This window comes from Crotalus tigris, unplaced genomic scaffold, assembly GCF_016545835.1.
Source record: "Crotalus tigris isolate CLP2741 ecotype Arizona unplaced genomic scaffold, ASM1654583v1 scf7180000020326.198739, whole genome shotgun sequence".
In the NCBI taxonomy this organism is placed as follows: Eukaryota; Metazoa; Chordata; class Lepidosauria; order Squamata; family Viperidae; genus Crotalus; species Crotalus tigris.
This window is the reverse complement of record NW_024097966.1, coordinates 116319-138713: the sequence shown is the minus strand read 5'-3', so window position 1 is coordinate 138713 and position 22395 is coordinate 116319. Positions and strand designations below refer to the sequence as shown.

The 22395-nt window shown below is 40.1% G+C and overlaps 1 protein-coding gene across 1 annotated transcript in view; it reads right to left on the bottom strand.

Annotated features, from left to right (window-relative positions):
* The window catches only part of LOC120318626 (vomeronasal type-2 receptor 26-like), a 59867-nt gene that overhangs the window by 25990 nt on the left and 11482 nt on the right, over positions 1–22395 (bottom strand). Inside the window, exon 2 of the mRNA XM_039366483.1 lies at positions 2364–2600. Within this exon, the coding sequence (XP_039222417.1) occupies positions 2364–2600 (237 nt within the window). The remainder of the gene's footprint in view (positions 1–2363; positions 2601–22395) is intronic.

Sequence of the window (22395 nt, the reverse complement as noted above, 5' to 3'; positions counted from 1 at the left end):
TGACCAACCACTGCCTATCCAACACATACTTCATCTATAACAGACAAAAATACAAACAAACAGAAGGAGCACCCATGAGATCACCCCTCCCACCTGTCATTGCAAACCTCTACATGGAACACTTTGAAACCCAAGCTCTAGAAAAATCGGATCACAAACTCAAACTCTGGCTCAGATACGTAGACGACACCTTCATAATCTGGCCACATGGGAAAGAAAAACTGGACAACTTCCTCACACACTTCAACAGCCTACACCCCAAAATACAGTTCACCATGGAACAGAAGCTAATAACCAACTTCCCTTCCTGGATGTCTTAGTCTACAAGAAATCCAATGGGTCCCTAGGACACACCATCTACCAGAAGAAAACACACACAAACCGCTATCTGCATGCTCTCTCACACCACCACCCAGCACAGATCAACTCCGTAGCCAAGACACTCATCTCCAGAACAAAACGCTTAGCTGACAAACAACACCTAAAAACCGAACTATACACTCTCACCAATGTACTAACATCCAATGGATTCCAAAGAAATAAGATTACAAATCTAATCCAAAAAGAAACCCCCACTAAAATCCAAGACAGAGAGCAAGAAAACGGCAAAGCCCTCCTCCCATACATAAAAGGCACCACAGACAGAATCAGCAAGATCCTCCATAAACACAACATCAGTCAAAAAAGAGGAACCAACATCTTCCCTGGTCCAACACCTTAAAGCCACAGGACATGAAATTGACTTTAAAAAGACCAGAACTATCGCCAAAAGTGAACATTTTAATAACAGAATAATCAGAGAAGCCATCGAGATAGAAAAATGGCCACACAGCATGAACAAACGAGATGATACCTCCCGCCTACCAGCCATTTGGAAACCCACCCTTATTGACAAACGACTCCCTAATACAAAAAATGACACCAGACCCACACTCACAAAAACCATACAGGATGTCACCATCACACATCCACGCAAAAAGCAAACCCAAAGCCACACCGATAATGAGGCATGACCACAAACCAGAAGCCAGACCACAGCTGCATCATTAGCCACTTTAAACCCCTCCAATCCATACATGAAGCAAACTGACACCCACCATGAAGATGAGGCATGACCACGAACGCGAAGCCAAAAAATAGCAAGGCAGCCCACCATCTTAACTCCCCCTGCAACTCAGACTAACCTGAGCACAACAAAGCCCCCACCCAAACAGAACACTCCCCCAGCCAATCAGAGCACAGCCAACCCCCCCAGCCAATCAGCCAAGCCCCTAACCAATCAGAACATACCTCCACCCAATCAGAACACAGTCAAGCTCCCACCCAATCAGTTCATAGCCCCACTGGCAGTTAAAAGGAAGAAACAGCTAAGAGCACACATTGCTCCTCGAAGCACGAAGCTGAAAACACCAGCCTGAAGATGACGAATGGGACTTCGTCGAAACGTGTCAAGACACTTCCAATTTTACGCAGGAGAAAACCCGAATAACCAAAGACCTACATATATACACATATATATATATATATATATATATATATATATATATATATATATATATACACATACAAACATACATACATATATCCCACAGCTTCTTTTCTGTACCCCCCAAAATATAAAGACAAAGCTTAAAACCAGGAAAAATCACACAGAAGTCGCTCAGAGTAAAAGAACAACTCCTGTTTTTTCCCTCCTCTAAGCTGTCAGATAATAGCCGCAGGCAAACTGACCATGTTTCAGCTTAAAGAAACAATTTTGCAATCAGTCATCTGCTGGCTACTGCAAAAAATAGATTTACAAAGAGAGCTTGCTAAAGACAATAGTTAGACTAAGGATAAGGGGATAAAATTAATTACATCTATTTGACAGGATTAAAACTCAAGGAAGCCAGTATTTTAGACCCATTGCTAGCCTTTGCAAAACAGGCTAAACTAATCTAATAACAAAGGCAGACAAAGCAAGCCTCCAATTACAAAATGTTGTAACACTGTATACAAATCCTTGTATTCATCAAATCAAGCTGTCAGCTGTCCCAGAAATGCATGCTGTTGTTGGTCCTGCTCATCATTAATCCTTCTTTCCTAAGCAGCTTGTCTCCATTTTATTTCCAGCATCTTAGCCTCCATTTTATTTACTCCTGGCTTGGAACTGGATCTGATGTTTCTTTCAACGCAGTATATATATAATTATTATGTTAAAAGAGGAGGCACTGTTTTTATTTCTTTGAAAAACGGTTCTAAACTTATTGTGCGCATACAATCTTTTTTTTTCCTAGCCTGGAGAAATCACAAAGTCAAATCCTTTCCAATTGGTTGTTGTCCTCTTGCATGCAGTGTGTTTTGTATAATCTTCCAGTTTCTACCTGTGGGATTTTGTAGATGCCCAGAAGGGCGGCAATCTGGTTAGAAATTTCAGAGTCGGCCCGTTCCAAAACAGCAAGCAGAAGATTTGGTCTTCCACAGCTGTAGTTAGGAACACTGCTTTTTCCACCAGCAAGCAGATCTATCACAGCGTCAGAAGTGATTCTTTTTTGGGAGTAGTTCTCGTAGAGATTGTAGCCCAAGGTAATGTTTGGTGAGAACCCAGAGTTCTGACTGATCTCTTGAATGGCAAACCAGAAGGACAGCACATGCCAAAATCTCATTTGTGACTCACTGCCAAAAATATAGGTATATTAAGACAGGTAGATGTTCAAATTGTCATCCCGGTCCTAGTAAAATTTAGAGCTTGTCCCATGCCCTAGATCAGAGTGGGGAACGATGGCCCTTTTATGATTTGTGGACTTGCTGGCTCAGGTATTCTGGGAGTTGAAGTTCACAAGTCATAAAGGGGCCGTTGTTCCCCATCTCTGCTCTAGAGCAATATTTCTCAACCTTAGAAGATAGAGTCTTTGGAGAAAAGCTATCTAGGTGATAGTTCAGAGTCAAGACCAGTGGTGGGATTCATCCAGTTTGCACCAGTTCGGGAGAACTGGTAGCTAATTTTTTGTTGCCTAGGCCCAGATTGGACTTCTGGAAGCAGCATCCACACAGAGAACCAGTTGTTCACATATTTGAATCCCACCACTGGTCAAGATTTATTTGATAGTTCATCAATCAATTAAATGAATTGATTCCTTCAAACAAGAGTATTTTGTTTTCAGGTTTCCTCCAGAAAAGATCTGACACAAGATCAGGTATCCTTAATAAAAGAAATGGTCACAGGGATTCTTGGATTTTTGGAAGAAAAGACTACCGTATATGCCGGCGTACAAGGTGACCCGGCGTATAAGACGACCCCTGTCTTTATCGCCGGGCCGCATCCCTAGAATGTCATCTTATACGCTGGAAACTACCAGTGTAAGACGACCCCCGTCTTTGGTGCCGATTTTAGTGCTCGCGGAAGTCGCCTTATACACCGGCATATACGGTAATTTTTAGCAGCTAAAATAATAACTGCCCATCATTGGAAAATTCTAGCAACTGAGATGTGGGCTAACAAGGCTTCGTCAATTACTACACTGAATAGTCTGGTTTCTTATGATTTTCTTTTTCTTCAACAAAAGAACCAATCAGCTGCTCAGAATTCAAAGATCAACTGACCTAGTTTGGTGACAAAACGTTCAGAAATTATATTAAAACAAGCATGGAGAACAAACCACAACTAAAATCTAAAACTCAAGCTACAAGGATTCTCTATTATTGCAAAGTTATATGGGCATAAACTTATTGAGGCCTGGTATTTCATCAAAAGAACAGTTAACAAACATATTGATCTAGATCCAATATATCAATATGTAAGAAACCAGACCATTCAAAGTGCCAATCAACAAAAGAACCAATCAGCTGCTCAGAATTCAAAGACCAACTGACCATTCTGGCACACAAGACATTTAACAGCTAAAGAGAAGAAGACAAGAAAATCCTGTTGATGACGTTACCTAGTTTGGTAACGAAACATTCAGGAATTATATTAAAACAAGCTTGGAGAACAAACCACAACTAAAACACACTTTCCTTAATGAAGGAAGTAAATCTGAGAATTTGCCTCCACTAAAGCTCTATTCCCCAACCCACCCCAGCAAAAGCTGTTTCTCTTGGAGCAGCCATTTCACAGGCTCAACATTACCTGTAAAGCTTCAGCTGAGGACACTTGGAAAAGACAAATGGATGAAAGAAACCAATTTTTGGAGAGATGATGCCGCTTATGATGTAGCTTCCAGGTCTGTAGTAACTCCCAGCCTTGTGTTCATCTTGGACCAGATTCAGTGGGCATTTTACCCTCAGGGCTCCGTAGGATGCTGTGGGCAGCAGCCAAAACAGGAAGAAGATGAGGAAGACGAGAAGAGCCATTTTGACTTAAAGTCAGCTCCTTTCCCACTGTTGTCACTGCCTTGTCTTCGCTGCCCCAAATGGGAGTCCACCAATCCTTCACAAGAAGGAAGATATTTCAAGAGCAAAGAACATGTTTGGTTGTGGAGCTTTTTTTTTTTTTTTTGCAATATACAGTCACAGCAAGGTAGCAATGCTTTGCTGACCTTGACTGATCCTGAAGAAGCCAAATGTTTGACTTAGCCAATGGAACAGGCTGCCATGTGATAAGGTGGTTTGTCATTCATTCAAAGTCTTCCAAGAGACATTAGATGGACATCTGGCTGAGACAATCCTGTACTGAGCAGTGAGTAGGACTGGATGATTCCCGTAGTCCTTTCTGGTGCCACAGTTGTAGGAATACGTAGATGAAAAATCACCAGGACCATGGAATGGAATGGAATGGAATGGAATGGAATGGAATGGAATAGAATAGAATAGAATAGAATAGAATAGAATAGAATAGAATAGAATAGAATAGAATAGAATAGAATAGAATAGAATAGAATAGAATAGAATATATGGAATGGAATGGAATGGAATGGAATGGAATGGAATGGAATAGAATAGAATAGAATAGAATAGAATAGAATAGAATAGAATAGAATAGAATAGAATAGAATAGAATAGAATAGAAAATATGGAATGGAATGGAATGGAATGGAATGGAATAGAATAGAATAGAATAGAATAGAAAATATGGAATGGAATGGAATGGAATAGAATAGAATAGAATAGAATAGAATAGAATAGAATAGAATAGAATAGAATAACTTTGTCATTTTAAATGTACACTAATTGTACATGAAATTTCATTGAATACAGCTCTCAATGGGTCACCACCACCAATATACACTACATAAATATGACCAAAAAAATTTGCACATACCCACGTAGTTTGGATGTATACATGTACATGGCAAGAAAAACGAATCTTGCAAGTTTACCAGATGGATGGCATAGCGAGTAAAGCTGTAATTTGGTTCCTCTTACCACAGCAAAAATTCACTCATGGACCGTGAACCAGTCACCATTTTTCAGCCCAGCCTAGGCTGCAGAGCTGTCATTAAATAAAAAATAACGGGGAGGAAGCCACGCTAATAAACACCACCTTAAACTCCAGTGAAATGGTGGGGTAGAAAATCAACAATCCAATAATTAATATAAATCAGTGTATGTTTGAAATGGTCTGAATATAACCCTATGTCTGAAATGGTATAGAGATTTTTTTTTTTTTGCTTGAACAGGGTTGGACTAGAAGACCTCCAAGTTCCCTTCTAACTCTGTTTTTCTGCTATTCTATTATTGTGCTAATACCTTTATGATGCTTTTTGTAGCCATTCTTCCTTTGCATTCAGTCTAATAACTTTAATATTGTAATCTTAACTTAGTTCCCTGAAATAGATGGATGTTAATGGTACCAATGTCTTGTTGGAGTTTTAGTGGGTTTCTCTTTAGTGACTTAAATCTGCATGCTGCCCTGTGATAAAGAACAGAGGCAATTTTGAAGTGGAGCATCAAAAGAAAACACAAAATTGGATAACAATTCAATCTCGTGGCAGCTGTAACTTAAGTGGCTTAAGTCTGCACTGCTGCTATATAACTCTGTTCTGGGACTATTTAATAATAATAATAATAATAATAATAATAATAATAATAATAAAAATGGAAGGTTAGACTAGAAAATAAGATCAGCAAGTTAAGATCACATACAAGCAAGCTAGAACAGATGAAAGAAAAGAAGCTGAAGAACAAGAAGACCAAAGAATACCTAATCAAGAAATACCACTCAGAAACAAGGAAGATGAAGGAACACTGGAAATAATAAAGCAACAAATAAAGCTATAGCCAGGAAAATCAGTAGATATGAAACTTGAATTGCAAACTATAGGCAGAACCTCCAATTTCAATCCAATCAGAAATGTTTCTACCAATCCGTCAATGGAGAAACTGCAATGAATCAGTCAATACCTGACAAGGAAGAAACAGTGCAGTTCTGGAAGCAGATATGGGATGACCCAAAGAAATACAACAAGGATGCGGCTTGGTTAAAAGAGGTGGATGCAAATAAAACAGAAGTTGAAATGAAAGAACTAGTAATAACAACAAAAATGGTAGAAAAAAGAGCAAGGAAAATCAAAAATTGGTCAGCACCAGGCGAAGATGAACTGCATGGGTTTTGGATGAAACATCTAACTGTTATACACCCACTCATTGCCAAGCAGTTCAACAATATACTACAAGGAGGAGAAATTGAAATGTGGCTAATAACTGGGAAAACCTACCTAATAATGAAAAATCCAGCAAAAGGGACAACACCAGGCAACTACAGGCCAATTACCTGCTTACCAACAACTTTCAAATTACTAACTGGTGTGGTAGCTGATGCAGTACAACAGCATCTAGTTGAAAACAATCTCTTTCCACCTGAGCAGAAAGGAAACCGCCCCAATAGCAGAGGAACAAAAGATCAACTCCTAATAGACAAAATGATATTGGAAAACTGCAAGAAAGGAAAGACCAACTTGAATGTGGCATGGATTGGCTACAAAAAGGCATTTGACTCTCTGCCACATGACTGGATAATCAATTGCCTAGAAATAACAGGAGTCAGTAGAAACATCAGAAAATTTGTGCAAAGATCGATGGCACAATGGAAGACAGAGTTGCAGATCAATGGTGAGAGACTGGGAGAGGTTAATATCAAGAGAGGAATATTTCAAGGAGATTCATTGTCACCATTACTATTTGTTATTGCACTGTTTCCTCTGTCAACAATACTGAATAACTCAGGACATGGCTATCAAACATCAAAAACATCTGCCAGACTATCCCACCTCCTTTATATGGATGATCTGAAGCTGTATGGAAAAACATCATCTGAAATAGAATCGCTGCTCAACACTGTCCGTATATATAGCCAAGATATTGTTATGGAGTTTGGCTTGGACAAATGTGCCACACTTACTATCAAACAAGGAAAATAGTGAAAACTGAAGGAATCAAGATGCCCCACGAAAATAACATTAAGAGTCTGGATGAGGAAGAGTACTACAAATACTTGGGTATCCTTCAAGCTGACAACATCAAGCACATTGAAGTCAAGAAAAAGATTAGAAGTGAATACATCAAGAGAGTGAAGAAGATCTTAAAGTCCAAACTCAATGGAGGAAATACCATAAAGGCAATCAACACCTGGGCAATTCCAGTCATTAGGTACACAGCTGGAATAGTGGACTGGACTCAAGCAGAACTAAAAGCAATGGATAGGAAGACCAGAAAAATAATGACAATGAATCATGCCCTACATCCACGCAGTGACATTGACAGACTTTATCTACCAAGGCAAATAGGTGGGCGTGGAATGTACATCAGATGGTTGAAGAAGGAAAAATGGCTTTGGAAGAATATCTGAAGAACAATGATGAAGATGCACTGAAATTAGTATATCAGGAAGGCTTACTAACTACTGGAGAGACCAAACTGGCCTACAAGAAAGACCAAATGAAGAACAGAATAGAGGCATGGGAAGACAAAGCACTACATGGCCAATACATTTAAAAAATAGCTGGGAAAGCAGATAATAACAAGACCTGGCAATGGCTAAGAGCAGGAAAATTGAAGAAAGAGACCGAGGGACTAATTCTGGCTGCACAAGACCAAGCCTTAAGGACAAATGCATACAAAGTCAAAATTGAGAAGACAGCAACAGACAGTAAGTGCCGCCTATGCAAAGAAGCTGAAGAAACAGTGGACCACTTGGTAAGCTGTTGCAAGAAGATTGCGCAGACTGATTACAAGCAGCGGCATGACAAAGTAGCAACAATGGTGCATTGGAAGATCTGCAAAAAATATCATTTGCCTGTAAGCAAAAACTGGTGGGATCATAAAATAGAGAAAGTCATAGAAAATGATAAAATTAAACTGCTCTGGGACTTCAGAATTCAAACAGACAAGCACCTGCAACATAACACTCCAGACTTAACAATTGTCAATAAGAAAGAAAAAAGTCTGGATAGTGGACGTGGCAGTGCCTGGAGACAGCAGAATAGACGAGAAAGAACTGGAGAAGATAACAAAATACAAAGACCTATAAATAGAAATGGAAAGACTGTGGCAAAAGCAAGCAAGGGTAATACCAATAGTCATAGGCGCCTTGGGTGCAATCCCAAAAGAACTGGAGCATCACTTGAACACCATTGGCATTGACAAATTCGCTATTAGTCAATTGCAAAAGGCGGCCTTACTAGGAACTGCTTCCATCCTGCGACGATATCTGTAATTTATTTATTTATTTATTTATTTATTTATTTATTTATGAGACTTATATACCACTTTTAAGTGCAAGCACTCTCTAAGCGGTGTACACCAGTAAGCAATGTATATATATATTTACATTGCCCCAACAATCTGGGTCCTCATTTTACCTACCTCGGAAGGATGGAAGGCTGAGTCAACCTTGAGCCGGTGATATTTGAACTGCTGACCTGCTGAACACAGTCAGCTAAAGTGACCTGCAGTACTGCACTCTAACTGCTGCGCCACCTCAGTAATACCATCAAACATCCACATCTGCCTATCCCAAGTCCTGGGTAAGGACTCAATAGGTAGACAAAAGGCCAAATCCAGTCTGAACATCTGGCTGACTGTGCAATGATCAATAATAATAATAATGATAATAACAACAACAATAATAAAGTTGGAAGGGACCTTGGAGGTCTTCTAGTCCAACCCCCTGCTCAGGCAGGAAACCCTATACCATTTCGGACAAATGGCTGTCCAGTCTCTTCTTAAAAACTTCCAGTATTGGAGCATTCACTGCTTCTGGAGGCAGGTTGTTCCACTGGTTAACTGTTCTAACTGTCGGGAAGTTTCTCCTTAGTTCTAGGTTGCTTCACTCCTTGATTAGTTTCTACCCGTTGCTTCTTGTCCTGCCTTCAGGCACTTTGGAGAATAGCTTGACTCCCTCTTCTTTGTGGCAGCCCCTGAGATATTGGAACACTGCTATCCTGTCCCCCCTCGTCCTTCTAATTCATTTCCTCAGTAGTGAGAAAAGGGTTGTCATGCCCAAATTCTTGATATATTATGAATTAATAAAATGATCAATCTACTCTGCCTTCCACTTGCAAAGAATCTTGAAGTTGCCTGAAAATGAAATAAAAACGGAACTAAATCAATAGATCCCAATGTCTGTTTCCAGCAAGCTCCCTCTGGATTATTTCTACAGAACATTTATGACAGGTTTCTGTCTGGATCAGACGTGGAAATTATTTTCAATTCTTTCCTGATAATTTTGCATTTTGCTCTTATCTCTCTCTCTTTTCTTTTTTCCTTTTTGGCAGTGGAAGCTGAAGGCTCAGGGGAAAAAGAAGAAGAAAGAGCTGAAAATGTAGGGAGCCAAAAGTTATCCTACTGGAGAGGATGGCGACTTTAAATTGAGCAGATGTGGATTCCCAGATTTCCAGAGCTGACTGGGAATTCTGGGAGTTGAAGCCCACCCATCTTATAGTTGCCAAGGCTGAAGAATATTGCACTGTACTGGAGACAAAGATTTGAACTCCCCCCCCCCCAAAAAAGATGTACAATGTGGGAATTGTAGTAATAACCTCTAAATCAGGGGTCCTCAACCTTGGCCCCTTTAAGACTTGTGGACTTCAACTCCCAGAATTCCTCAGCCAGCAAAGCCAGGAATTCTGAGAATTGAAGTCCACAAGTCTTAAAGGGGCCAAGGTTGAGGACCCCTGCTCTAAATAGCCAGTTATCTGGAAAAGGAAGTTAGACTGTTTGCTAAAGCTTCTACTAATATGTCTATGAGATTCTCAGTCGTCCAAGTCATGATTGTCCCAAAAGTGCTCTTTTCATGAGGCAACTGGACTTTCTTGTTTTTTTTCTTTGAAGACGTTTCACTTCTCATTCAAGAAGCTCCTTCAGCTCTGACTGGACGGTGGGAAGATAGAACAAACAACATTCAGCAGTCCATCTGCATTTAAAAGTCAAATGCCACTCTTTCAAAGACAGCAGGGTCCAAATTTTGGACAGAGTGGACTGACGGTTTGAAAAAGAGGTCAAAGAGGCCATCTGTGTCAAAATTGACCAGCCCTCTCTCAACAGAGGGGAAGGGAGGCTAAAACATATAAGGAATGGTTGCTGGAATTGGGTATGTCTAGTTGAACAAAGAGCATGATAGCAGTCTTCCAATATCTCAGGGGCTGCCACAAAGAAGAGGGAGTTAAGTTATTCTCCAAAGCGCCTGAAGGCAGGACAAGGAGCAACGGATGGAAACTAACCAAAGAGAGAAGCAACCTGGAACTAAGGAGAAACTTCCTGACAGTGAGGACAATCAACCAGTGGAATAACCTGCCTCCAGAAGGGGTGAATGCTCCAACACTGGAAGTTTTTAAGAAGAGACTGGACAGCCATTTGTCCAAAATGGTATAGGGTTTCCTGCCTGAGCAGGGGGTTGGACTAATTATTATTATTATAATCTACCTCCAGTCTACAACACAGTCCTTTCAGCAATTCCAAGAAGGCTCCACACCCATTTGCACTACTCAGGTGATCCTGAGGACACAGATAAACCTCCAGGTAGCATTAACAACTCTCTAAAAGAAGGCAAATGACCAGCTGTCTGCAAGGAGTATAAATCCTTCCATTCCCCCCCCACCCACCCACCATCCAGTCAGAGGCGAAGAAGCTTCTTGGATGAGAAACGAAACATCTTCAAAGAAAAAAACAAGAAAGTCCAGTGGCTTCCTCAAAAAGCATCTTTGGGAGTGATGTGTGAAACTCTTTCTGCTGAATAGTATGCCAAGGGAAACGTCCCCCCCCACACACACACACATTAGCCCCATGCACACAGTCTTGAAAAGCAGCACAGGCTTTCAATCCAACCTGAAATGTTGCGTGGAGAGCAAGCTTACTTCACACCCTCATTCAGATGGACATCCCTGCCTTAAACTCTTCTTCCAAGGTTCCCAAGGATGAGAAGAGACGGAAGAGATGGAGGCTGCTGCCAAGGTTTCAAGTTGACTTCAAGAGAGTCCCTCGTGCTCCATTCTGCTATTTCTAAATAGCTGGAGATCCAAGGTGGCTATGCAAACAAAAGCCATACAACAACCTTTGGGGTTCGGCAAGAATATGAAAATGATCTAATTGGGATAATTACAGGCGAAAGCAACATCCTTCATTTCCCAACTTGAATGTTGTACAGTTGGATGCGCAGGTGCACCCTCCGAGAAAAACATGTTTGTGAAAATTCTCATGGGGGCAAAAAAAAAAACAACAACCCCCAAACAAGTCATAGTATCTCAAACACACATAGGGAGATGCACACATATTTTGTCTCCCTGTGGTCAGAATAACAGAACTACAGAGTTGGAAGGGACCTTGGAGGTCTTCTAGTCCAACCCCCCTGCTCAGGCAGGAGACCCTATACCATTTCAAACAAGTGAGTGTCTAGTCCAGTGGTTCTCAACCTTTTTAATGCCGCGACCCCCAATCGGTCGTAAGTCGAGGACTACTCAGCTGGTGCAGCACCGTTTGCAGAATGGGACTTTTGGCGGGCTCAGCGGGGCAGAGACAGCCTGGACAATTCCTATTGGCTTTTGAAAGCCAATAGAATTAGACTCTATTCAAGAGAGTCTATTCTATTGGCTTTCAAAAGCCAATAGAATAAAAGGGAGTAGCACAGCTAAGGAAAAGGGGAAAAAAATGGCGGATTGCGTTGTTTGGTGACCCCCGTGAAATGGTCGTTCGACCCCAAATGGGGTCCCGACCCACAGGTTGAGAACCACTGGTCTAGTCTCTTCTTAAAAACCTCCAGTGATGGAGCACCCACAACTTCTGAAGACAAGCCGTTCCACTTATTCTCACTGTCTAGAAACGTCTAGGTTGTTTCTCTCCTTGATTAGTTTCCATCCATTGCTACTTGTCTTGCCTTCAGGTGCTTTGGAGAATAGGTTGACCCCCCTCCCCCTTTCCTTATGGCAGCCCCTTAAATATGTTAACACCACTGTTATATCAACCCTACTTCTTCTTTTCATCAGACTAGACATACTCAGTTCCTGAAACCATTCTACATACATTTTAGCCTCCAGTACCCTAATGATTTCTGTTGTCCTTTGCACTCTTTCTAGAGTCTCGGCATTTTTTTTTTTTTGTGGCAACCAAAACTGGATGCAATATTCCAATATTTAAAGATTCAGGAAATGGTCAAGTACTAAAGGAGCTCCCAACTCCTTAATGCCCCCTCAGACACAATTCCACCCCCAAAGATGGGGAACTTCCCCAAGGTTTTCCATGTTCTTCCATATTACATCCCTGTTATGTGAGTTGCACAGACTCCTGGTTTTTTCCCAAAGTGCAGTTATGTTCACTTTAAAGCAATACACGGCATGGGACAAGTGTAATGGTGCACGTATCTCCTCCTGCCATCAGAGCAAGTACAATAGACATGGTCCAGGTCCATTCCCAAAAAGCTTGCCACTTTCTCGGGCCTCAGCTCCTGCCTGTTGGATTTTATCCACGTTGAAATCCAACAGGCTCCCTCCCTCCTAACATTCTGGAGACCTGGTTATTCCCCCAGGATTGGGACTGAGGACCCACAGGACTGAGTCTCTGCAGGATGAGAATGTGTTGAGTTGCATCCGTGAAGGGTGGCTGGACAAGATATAACTTTTGAGGTTTATTTTGCTTTGGTTTTACACTTGCATATATTGGGTTTTAATGCTGGGTTGTAAGCTTCCCAAAGTTTGGTCTGAAATGGGAAACCAGACAAATATTATATATGTTTATTTATATCCAAAGAAGTCTTTCTTGAAAAGTGGAATGAGATTATAAAAACACACTTATTGTTTTTGCTTTCTCAGATAGTGAAAAATGCACCAAGTGCCCAGTTGATCAATATCCAACCAAGAAACGAGTCCAAAGTATCCCCAAAAGAATAACCTTCCTGTCCTATGAGGACAATCTGGGCATCATCCTGATGTCCTTTGCCCTACTCTTGTTCCTAATCACAGGCTTCATTTTAATCATATTCCTTAAATATCTAGAACAGTGGTTCTCAACCTTTTTAATGCTGCGACCCCCAACCGGTCGTAAGTCGAGGACTACTCAACCGGTTGTAAGTCGAGGACTACTCAACTGGTGCAGCACCATTGGCAGAATGGGACTTTTGGCGGGCTCAGCAGGACAGAGACAGCCTGGACAATTCCTATTGGCTTTTGAAAGCCAATAGAATTAGACTCTATTCAAGAGAGTCTATTTTATTGGCTTTCAAAAGCCAATAGAATAGAAGGGAGTAGCACAGCTAAGGAAAAGGGGGGAAAATGGCAGACTGCGTTGTTTGGCGACCCCCCGTGAAATGGTTATTCGACCCCAAATGGGGTCCCGACCCACAGGTTGAGAACCACTGCTCTAGAAACTCCTGGTGAAAGCCAACAACCGGGACCTCTCCTACATCCTCCTGGTCTCCCTCCTTCTTTGCTTCTTGTACTCCTTTTTCTTTATTGGGCAGCCAAGGAAAGCCTTTTGTCTTCTCCAATAAACAGTGTACAGCATTGATTTCTCCATAGCCATGTCTTCTGTGTTGGCCAAAACAATCACAATTGGCCTTGCAACAAAACTAGGAAACCGAGTGAAGCGATGGTTGGGGAAGAGCTTGGCCAACTCTGTCATCTTTTCTTGTTCTGCTGTCCAAACTTTCATCTGCTCTATCTGGCTTGGAATTTCTCCCCCATTCCCTGACTCTGACTTTCACTCTCAGCCTGGAATAATTATTGCAATGCAATGAAGGCTCTGATACCATGTTTTATATAGCTCTTAGCTACATAGGCTTTTGGGTTGTCATCTGCTTCACAGTGGCTTTCCTGGCGAGGAATCTTCCTGGGGCCTTCAATGAAGCCAAGCTGATCACCTTCAGCATGCTGGTCTTCTGCAGTGTCTGGGTCTCTTTCCTGCCCACCTATCTGAGTGCCAAAGGAAAGTCCATGGTGGTTGTGCAGGTCTTCTCCATCTTGGCCTCTGGTGCTGGGCTTCTGGGGTGCATCTTCTTTCCCAAGTGCTACATTATTATCCTGAGGCCAGATCTGAACACCAAGGAACATCTAAAGATGAAATTAGGGAATTGATTGTGAAATTGTTTCTTAGGCTCACAACATTTTATTTTTCATTTCAGTTATTAGTGGACTTGTATGCATCTGTTTCAAAATGAAGATTATTTAAAAGCAAAGGAAATAAAAATATGAAGTGTAATGAAATTAAAATTCAAGATTATCATGAAACAATAAAATAAATGAAATAATAATTAATAGTCATTTTTCCTAGGCACACACATAAACCTACATTTGTCTTAAGCAACCCTTCAACAAAAGATGGAAATGATCACATCCTGGGCTTTTTATTATTATTATTATTCTTGCATGTATTTTCAAAGTCAGTTAGGAAAGTTTCAACCTTATCTCCTTCATAGGTCCTTGGCAATCATTATTTCCATTTCCTGAGGTCTAGGTTGTACTGGGAGAAGAAGGGTTAGTAAGAATGAAGTGGTGTTGCAACTTCAATAGCTTTAAATGTTGTTGGTGGTTATTCTCTTTCTCCCAATGTGCTCTTTCTCCACAATCCCCATTCTTTTAAGTTTTCCAGATGACCTTTCACCTTCTTCATGGATTTGTCTCCAGTTCCAGCTTCCAGCTTCTGGATAAATTTGCTCACTTCAGGTGTAGAATCTGCTATAGCAGACCTTTTTATAGTCTCTGCCTTCTTGAAAGGGTTGGGATATAGGTGCTCTTTATCACTTTTCAGCTGACTGCCTGCCTTAGCACTATGTAACATATTTGTTCCTAGTTTCCAAAAAAGAAAATAGAAATGCCTGTTGTTGGTTGTTACATCTATTCATTGACAGGGAAATACTCTTTTTTTAAAGGAGGGGAAATTCCTCTATTCTCTGGTATGTTCTCGTGTTCAATATCCCTCTTTTTGTGAAATCAAGTGCAGGACCCCACACAAATAATGAGGTAGTCCCTTCCGACCCTAGTGCAGTCTGACTTGGATCTTGGATCTGGTGTTGGTCCCATTGAAAAGATAGCATAGTGGGAACTAATTTGACAATAGAATAAGATAATAACAAAATTGGAAGGGACCTTGGAGGTCTTCTAGTCCAGCCCCCTGCTCAAGCAGGAAACCCTAATCTATAATGTTTTTAAGCAGCCCAAGCCTGGTCAGAGTTATCCATGTCTGTCTTTCACCCTGTTGGGATGAGCAAACACAAATAATAAAACATAATGAATCTGACACTTTAAAGGAGCTGATTTTATCCAGCTTAGAGAGAACTTAGGAAGGATTCTATGGATGAGAAACTTATTTACAGAAAAAAAAATTGCAGAGTTTTTGATAATTATAATAAATTGGCCAGAATGGGGAACTTTTGATTGTTGCAACTGAAAACATTTGTGTGTGTGTGTGTGTGTGTATGAGAGAGAGAGAGGGGGGGGGGAGAAATGGTATTCTTGGGCATAACTTTCAAATCAAATTTGTCCCTGCAAGGCAGCAGCAAAAGAGTACAGAATAGCAGAGTTGGAAGGGAAGGGATGTTGGAGGTCTTCTAGTCCAACCCCCTGCTCAAGCAGGAAACCTAAACCATTTCAGACAAATGATTGTCCATTCTCTCTTAAAAACCTCCAGTGATGGAGTTCCCACAACTTCTGAAGGCAAGCCATTCCACTGGTTAATTGTTCTAACTATTAGGAAATTTCTCCTTGGTTCTAGGATGGTTCTCTCCTTGATTAGTTTCCATCCATTGCTTCTTGTCCTGAAACACAGCCTCATTTCAGGTACAGACCTGAATTATTAAATTATTTTTTTTAATTTAATAAACTAAGAAACTTCAAAATATAAAGGATCTCAATAGAAAGACAAAAGAGGGAGAGTCAAAGGGGGGAAAAAATCCATCCTTTCTATAAATTTCTCCCTATTTACCCAACAATACAGCCTAAGAGCATCCATTTCCTGCCTCTCAGTCAGCTCTCATCCAAAACATTATATATCTAGAAGAGAAGGAAAATAAAAATTTCACTTCAGGCTGAAGGAATCTTAAAATCAGCTCTATTTTAGGATTAATATATAGAGAGGTCTCATAGAAAAGAAAATTCTTAACATTAGACAGGATTCAAGGGAGATTCCTTGGTGTTAAGAGGACAGAGAGCACTAGAGTTAAGAGTCCACATCCTAGACTGGCACCAAGCTCCATAGCTCTGGGTGACCTTCCCCAGCAGTTTCTGGAGACAATACACCACAATGGAGGACAGCAGAAGCCAACTCCTGGGTATTAGACTATCTTCTTCCAGCATTACTTTTTGGACATGTCCTCACAGAAAGGATGGCAACCACTATAGAAGAGTGTCCCCAGCGGTGTATCTGTGACATTTCACAAAATATCCTTTTTTTTCTAGCTGCCCCTTTATACATGGAGCCCTGGAAAAAGTTCAGAAGCCCCAGAGGACAAATTATCATTATGGTAATGATCATGATGACAGACTTTGAGATGTTTACTGCCATTTTTCCAGTGACTGCCTTTGATGTAAACATCAGACAGAAGCAACATGGAAGGGATCTTGCATCAAAAAAAAAAAAAAAAGATTAAAGCCTCTACTCATGCTAAATGTTTTTCACAAGATTTAAGCCACAGGCAGGGGCTGTGCTATATTGAATGTACCCTCCTCTCCTTTCCAGATGAAGCTCAGTTGGTTTCTGTCTGAATGATGAAAGCCACTGGATATTCCATTTTCTGAGAGTGCTTTGAATTAATCTAACTCTTCTTTGGAAACAGGGGATTGATTCAGCTTCATGAACTATGGACCTCCTGCTTCTGCTTCTGATATTGCCAGTCTCTGGGAAGCTTAGAATAAAGTGCTCACTGAATTTGGAACCGCTGAATGGAAAAAGACCATGGAGCTACTACAGGCGAGGAGACCATCTCATTAGTATAGTCACCAGTGCAGAAACACTAGCGCGCACCATGTTGGGTTTTGATGTACCTCCTTTTAGTCAGTCTCGCGTGTAAGTTATTCAGTGTGATGGAATTCTATTCCTTCCATCTGCAGTTCTAGCACTCTCATACTTATCTTCTTATTCTACTTATTCCTATATTTCAGGACCTGACTAATTTTGTTAATCAGTCAGATTTCCATGTCTTATTTTATAACAACAACAACAACAACAACAACAACAACAACAACAACAATAATAATAATAATAATAATAATAATAATAATAATAATAAAGTTGGAAGGGACCTTGGAGGTCATCTAGTCCAAACCATACTCAAGCAGGAAAGCCTATACCATTTCAGACAAATGGCTGTCCTGTCTCTTCTTAAAAACGTCTAGGAGTATTCACAACTTCTGGAGGCAGATTATTCCACTGATTAATTGTTCTCACTGTCAGGAAGTTTCTCCTTAGTTCTAGGTTGCTTCTCTCTTTGGTTAGTTTCCATCCTTTGCTTCTTGTCCTGCCTTTAGGTGCTTTGGAGAATAGCTTGATTCCCTCTTCTTTGTGGCAGCCCGTGAGATTTTGGAACACTGCTATCATATCACCTCTAGTCTTTCTCTTCATTAAAGAGAAGGAAGAGACACAAATGAAAAGTTGGGCAGAAAAAGTACCTGAAAGAAGTCCAAGTTATTTTCCTCTCCACATCCAATCCAGAATTCATGACTTGAATACTTTTGTTTAAAATAGTGATTGTTGTAGTTAATCCTGACCAGCTCATTGGAATATTTTTATAATTCTCATTGATATTCAATACCTGGTCCTTATAGGAATAGAAGATGACTTGCTTTTGGAATTGCTTTTCTCTATGAGATATCCCCTTCCTTTTATGATGGTTCTAAATTGAATTATTTTGCAGACTGAGTACTGGGCCAATGAAAATTAGTACAGCTATAAATAATGGACTATTTGTGATTCTTTTTTACTTGTGTCGAGGGCTGACTTTCAATAGATCGCAGCGAGGGAGCTGCTCTGCTACGCACGAAACCCCGATGACTATTTGTGATTCTTAACCCTGGTGGAAGAATATATCCTTCCCATTTTCTCAACAGTCACAAATATTAAATCATTTGTCTCTTGTTTTGGATTAGTATTGGCTTCAGACTCAATGGTCATGTGTTGATAAAGTGGATGAAATTGAAAAAAAAAGGGAGGGGGGTATTTTATTATGGAGATGATGCTGTTATTAACCAGGCCACTTTTTTCACACTAGTGAACCTTATGGAAATAAAGGAATACAACGCTTTATTTACTTCTTTCAAATGATCAACCAAAACAGGAAGCTCCTGAACAATCTCACACTTGGCTACAACATATATGAGAATTATCTGACCACACTTGGCACTTCAGATGCCTTGCTGGACATGCTCTCTATTGGAGAAGCCAATATTCCCAACTACAGCTGTGGAAGGAAGGACAACATTTTGACTCTTGTTGATGCAGCTGACAGGGCAATCTCCATCCAGATGTCAACATTAGTAAGCATCTACAAAGTTGCACAGGTTTGTGGCATTTTTTTCCTACCTGTGGAAAGTGAGTGGGTTGGTAGTGGGTGCATGATGGATCCAACTGTTAGAACAGACAAAATTTCAACTCTAAAGACCACTTGGATTATACAAATGACCAATTATATGAGGAGCTGTGATCTCCCTTTCTCTTGTACAATTGGAGAAAAATCTGAATCTGGATTCTATAATCTTCAAAAAATAAATACAACATGGCCTTTCATTGAAATAATAGATTTCTGTTCATATCTGCACACATGAATCTAATTGTGGGTAAACTGTAGAGGTGATAAAGAAATATAAGTTTTATTTTAATTATTATTCTTTTTACTTAATTTGTTTCTTGTATTTCATTTTTAATATACAGTCTTTTTAATATTTTGTGTTTAATACTTTAAGCAATGGATAATTTACAAACTATTCTAATACATCCATCAGAACAAAGTTGGATTTATTAAAAGTTTATATTTTGGACTTGACCTGAACCCAAATGTAATGCAACATTCTTCATTGCTTTTTCAGATCAGTGATAAAATTACTTCAGAGTCTCTGAGTGATAAAAGCAAATTCCCTTTTTTCCACCGGATGCTCCCCAAAGAAGGGTTTCAGTATCCAGCAATTGTCCAATTGCTCCTCCATTTCAGATGGACCTTGATTGGTCTCCTTGCTCCAGAAACAGAGGAGGGAGAGAATTTCCTGAGGACTTTTCCTCCTTTGCTGGTCAGGAATGGAATTTGTGTCATTATATCACAACAGTTCTCAATGACTAGATATCCAGCACCACTCAGGGTTTCCAGCTCTAAATGGAAACAAGTCAATGTCTTTGTTCACTTCATAGACTATATTATCATTTCAAGCACATTTCGTTCTTTCCATTTAACAATTGACAGTATATCAGGATCCATTGAAAGGAAAGTCTGGATCACCACAACTTTGGGAAAGTATTTAATGTTTCATCATGGACATCTCAGATACATCCATAGTATTTGGAGCTTTGAATTTCTGCAAAAAATGAGTCCAAAATATGGTGTCTTTGAACCCTATTCCTTTATAGATCGCCAGTTTCAAAAGAAGTCTTTTCACTGTTCTTTTTCAAAACATATCTTTTCTGTCAAAGCCCAGAAAAGATGCAGCCAAAAAGCTGAAATGGAAATCCAAGAGAAAAAGGGCAGCATCCGGATTGCAAATAGTGACTCCGTTTACATCCTCTTTATGACTTTGGCCCATGCTTTGAAGGCTGCGTATTCCTCCAGATCCTGGAGGAGAAGGAAGAAGGTCCAAGACCCATTGGAGGCTCCAAGGCTGCAGCCATGGCAGGTATGGGGTCCCAACAAGGATCTAGCAAACTTTGGGGAAAGAATCCACAGGAGAAGGAGGGGAACCATCTCATCCTCCTTGTGCTATAAAAGATCAACAGATTTGCCCAATCTAGTTCCTTGGGTAATAATTCACTAAGGAGGCAGCATTAATATTTTGATATTAAACACCACTAATTTTAAAAGGATGCTTGCATTTTTAAAAATATTCCTGTATGTATGGTTTCTGATTAGCTCTGTAGAATTTTAATTTATAAATCTGAAGGATTCTCTGAGAATATCTGATGGCCTGAGCCTCACCTGGGTTCTATTTTCCTGGTGTGAATGGCAAATGATTCATAGTGGAACAAGGAAGGTGACTTACAGCTGTTTATTCCTGCAGGGATAGAGTCTCACGCTTAGGACAGAGGTCCAAATGAAAGGCCCTGAGTAAAAGTTGGCTTAGCTATTTATACAATTGATAGCAAAACCTTCCTAATCTTAGCATTGTCAGGAGTTTTCTGCTGCATGTCTGTAGTTTCTCTGTCAATTTTGCAAGGAAGCTGACAATCCACTGGGTAATTTAATCAATTCTAACTTTTGATGGTAGAGAAGGAAAAGGTGAACTAGAGGGTCAGCTATATTTCACTTAATTTTCACTAACAGAGATATAATGATAGAAAGGGCTGAAGTTACAGGAATCCTGGGCAGGGGGAGTGAGCATGCAATATTGGAATTAAACACAATGCAAGCACAAGGAGTACAAAAAAAAATTGAATTAGAGTCTTGGACTTTAAGCGACTTGATTTTAACAAATTTAGAGAGTGCTTAGGAAGGATTCCATGTATGAAAATCCTGAAGGGGAAAACAATCCATGAAGCTTGGAAAACTTTGAAAAATAATATTATAAAAGGCCAGTCTAGCACAATACCAATCAAGAGGAAAAATGAAAGATCTCAAAAGAAATCAGGATGGCTGTGCAAAGAACTCTATGATAAACTGAAAGACAAAAGGGAAAGAATAAAATGTGTAAAGAGGGGCACATAACTAAGACAGAATATCAGCAAATAGCCCGAACCTGCAAAGATGAAGTCAGGAAAGCTAAAGCTCAAAATGAACTAAAGCTTGCAACAAATATTAAAAATAACAAGAACAACAACAAATGCTTCTATCCGCATGTAAAAAGAAGGGAAAAAAATCAAGCAAACAAGTGATCCATCAATGGGAGAAAATGGCAACACAGTGATGAGGAGCAAGAAGAAAGCGGAACTCCTTGACTCTTTTTTTTTTTGCATTTTTCTTAACGTAAGTGGAAAAAACCCACCACCACCACCCCAAAAAAAGGTAAAATGCAAATTAGGAGTGTAAGTCAAAATGATCAAGAAGATGATAAGACACTCTAGAGTTCAAATTGCCAGGACCAGAGGGTTTACAACCCAGGGCACCAAAGAAGCCTGCAGACATAATCTCAAAACCAATGAATCATATCTTTGAAAGATCCTGGAGCTGGGGGGAACTACCAGATGATTGGCAAAGGGCTAATGTAGTTTCTGTCTTCAAAAAAGGAGGAAAAAACCCACTATGGGTTCTAGTGGGCTATAGTGGTTTTGAGGCTTAAAAGAAGTTTTTGGCAATGGTTTATTCTCCAAGCTTGTTTCAATTTATTTTCTGAACATTTCATTACCAGTCTAGGTAACATCATTAGCAGGATTTTCTTGTCCTATTCTCTTTAGGTAATAAAAATTTTGTGTGCCAGTGTGGTCAGTTGGTCATGCAATTAGCTGTTCATTTGGAACTATATTTAAATTATCAGCAGTTGATTGGTTCTCTTGTGGATTGGCAGATCAGATGGTCTGTTTTTTTACATATTCATATGCTTGGATCTAGATCAATATGCTTGTTAATTGCTCCTTTGGTAGAATACCAGGCTTCAATAAATTCACATGTGTGGAAGGTGTTGGCATGCCCCATGATTTTTCTTCCTTTCCAATCAAACTTGTGTTGTTTATTATCAATGTGGTTTGAGATGAGGGATTTTTGATTGGGTTATACTCTGGATATAGTACAGTATAGACTGGGTAAGCTTGGAGAGCAAACCTCTGCCAAAATCTAAAACCCAAGCTACTGTACAAGTATTGTCTATTATTTTAAATGAAGCTTCCCTACATTCCTTTCCGATGTGTCCCTCTCTTCTGCACTTAAAA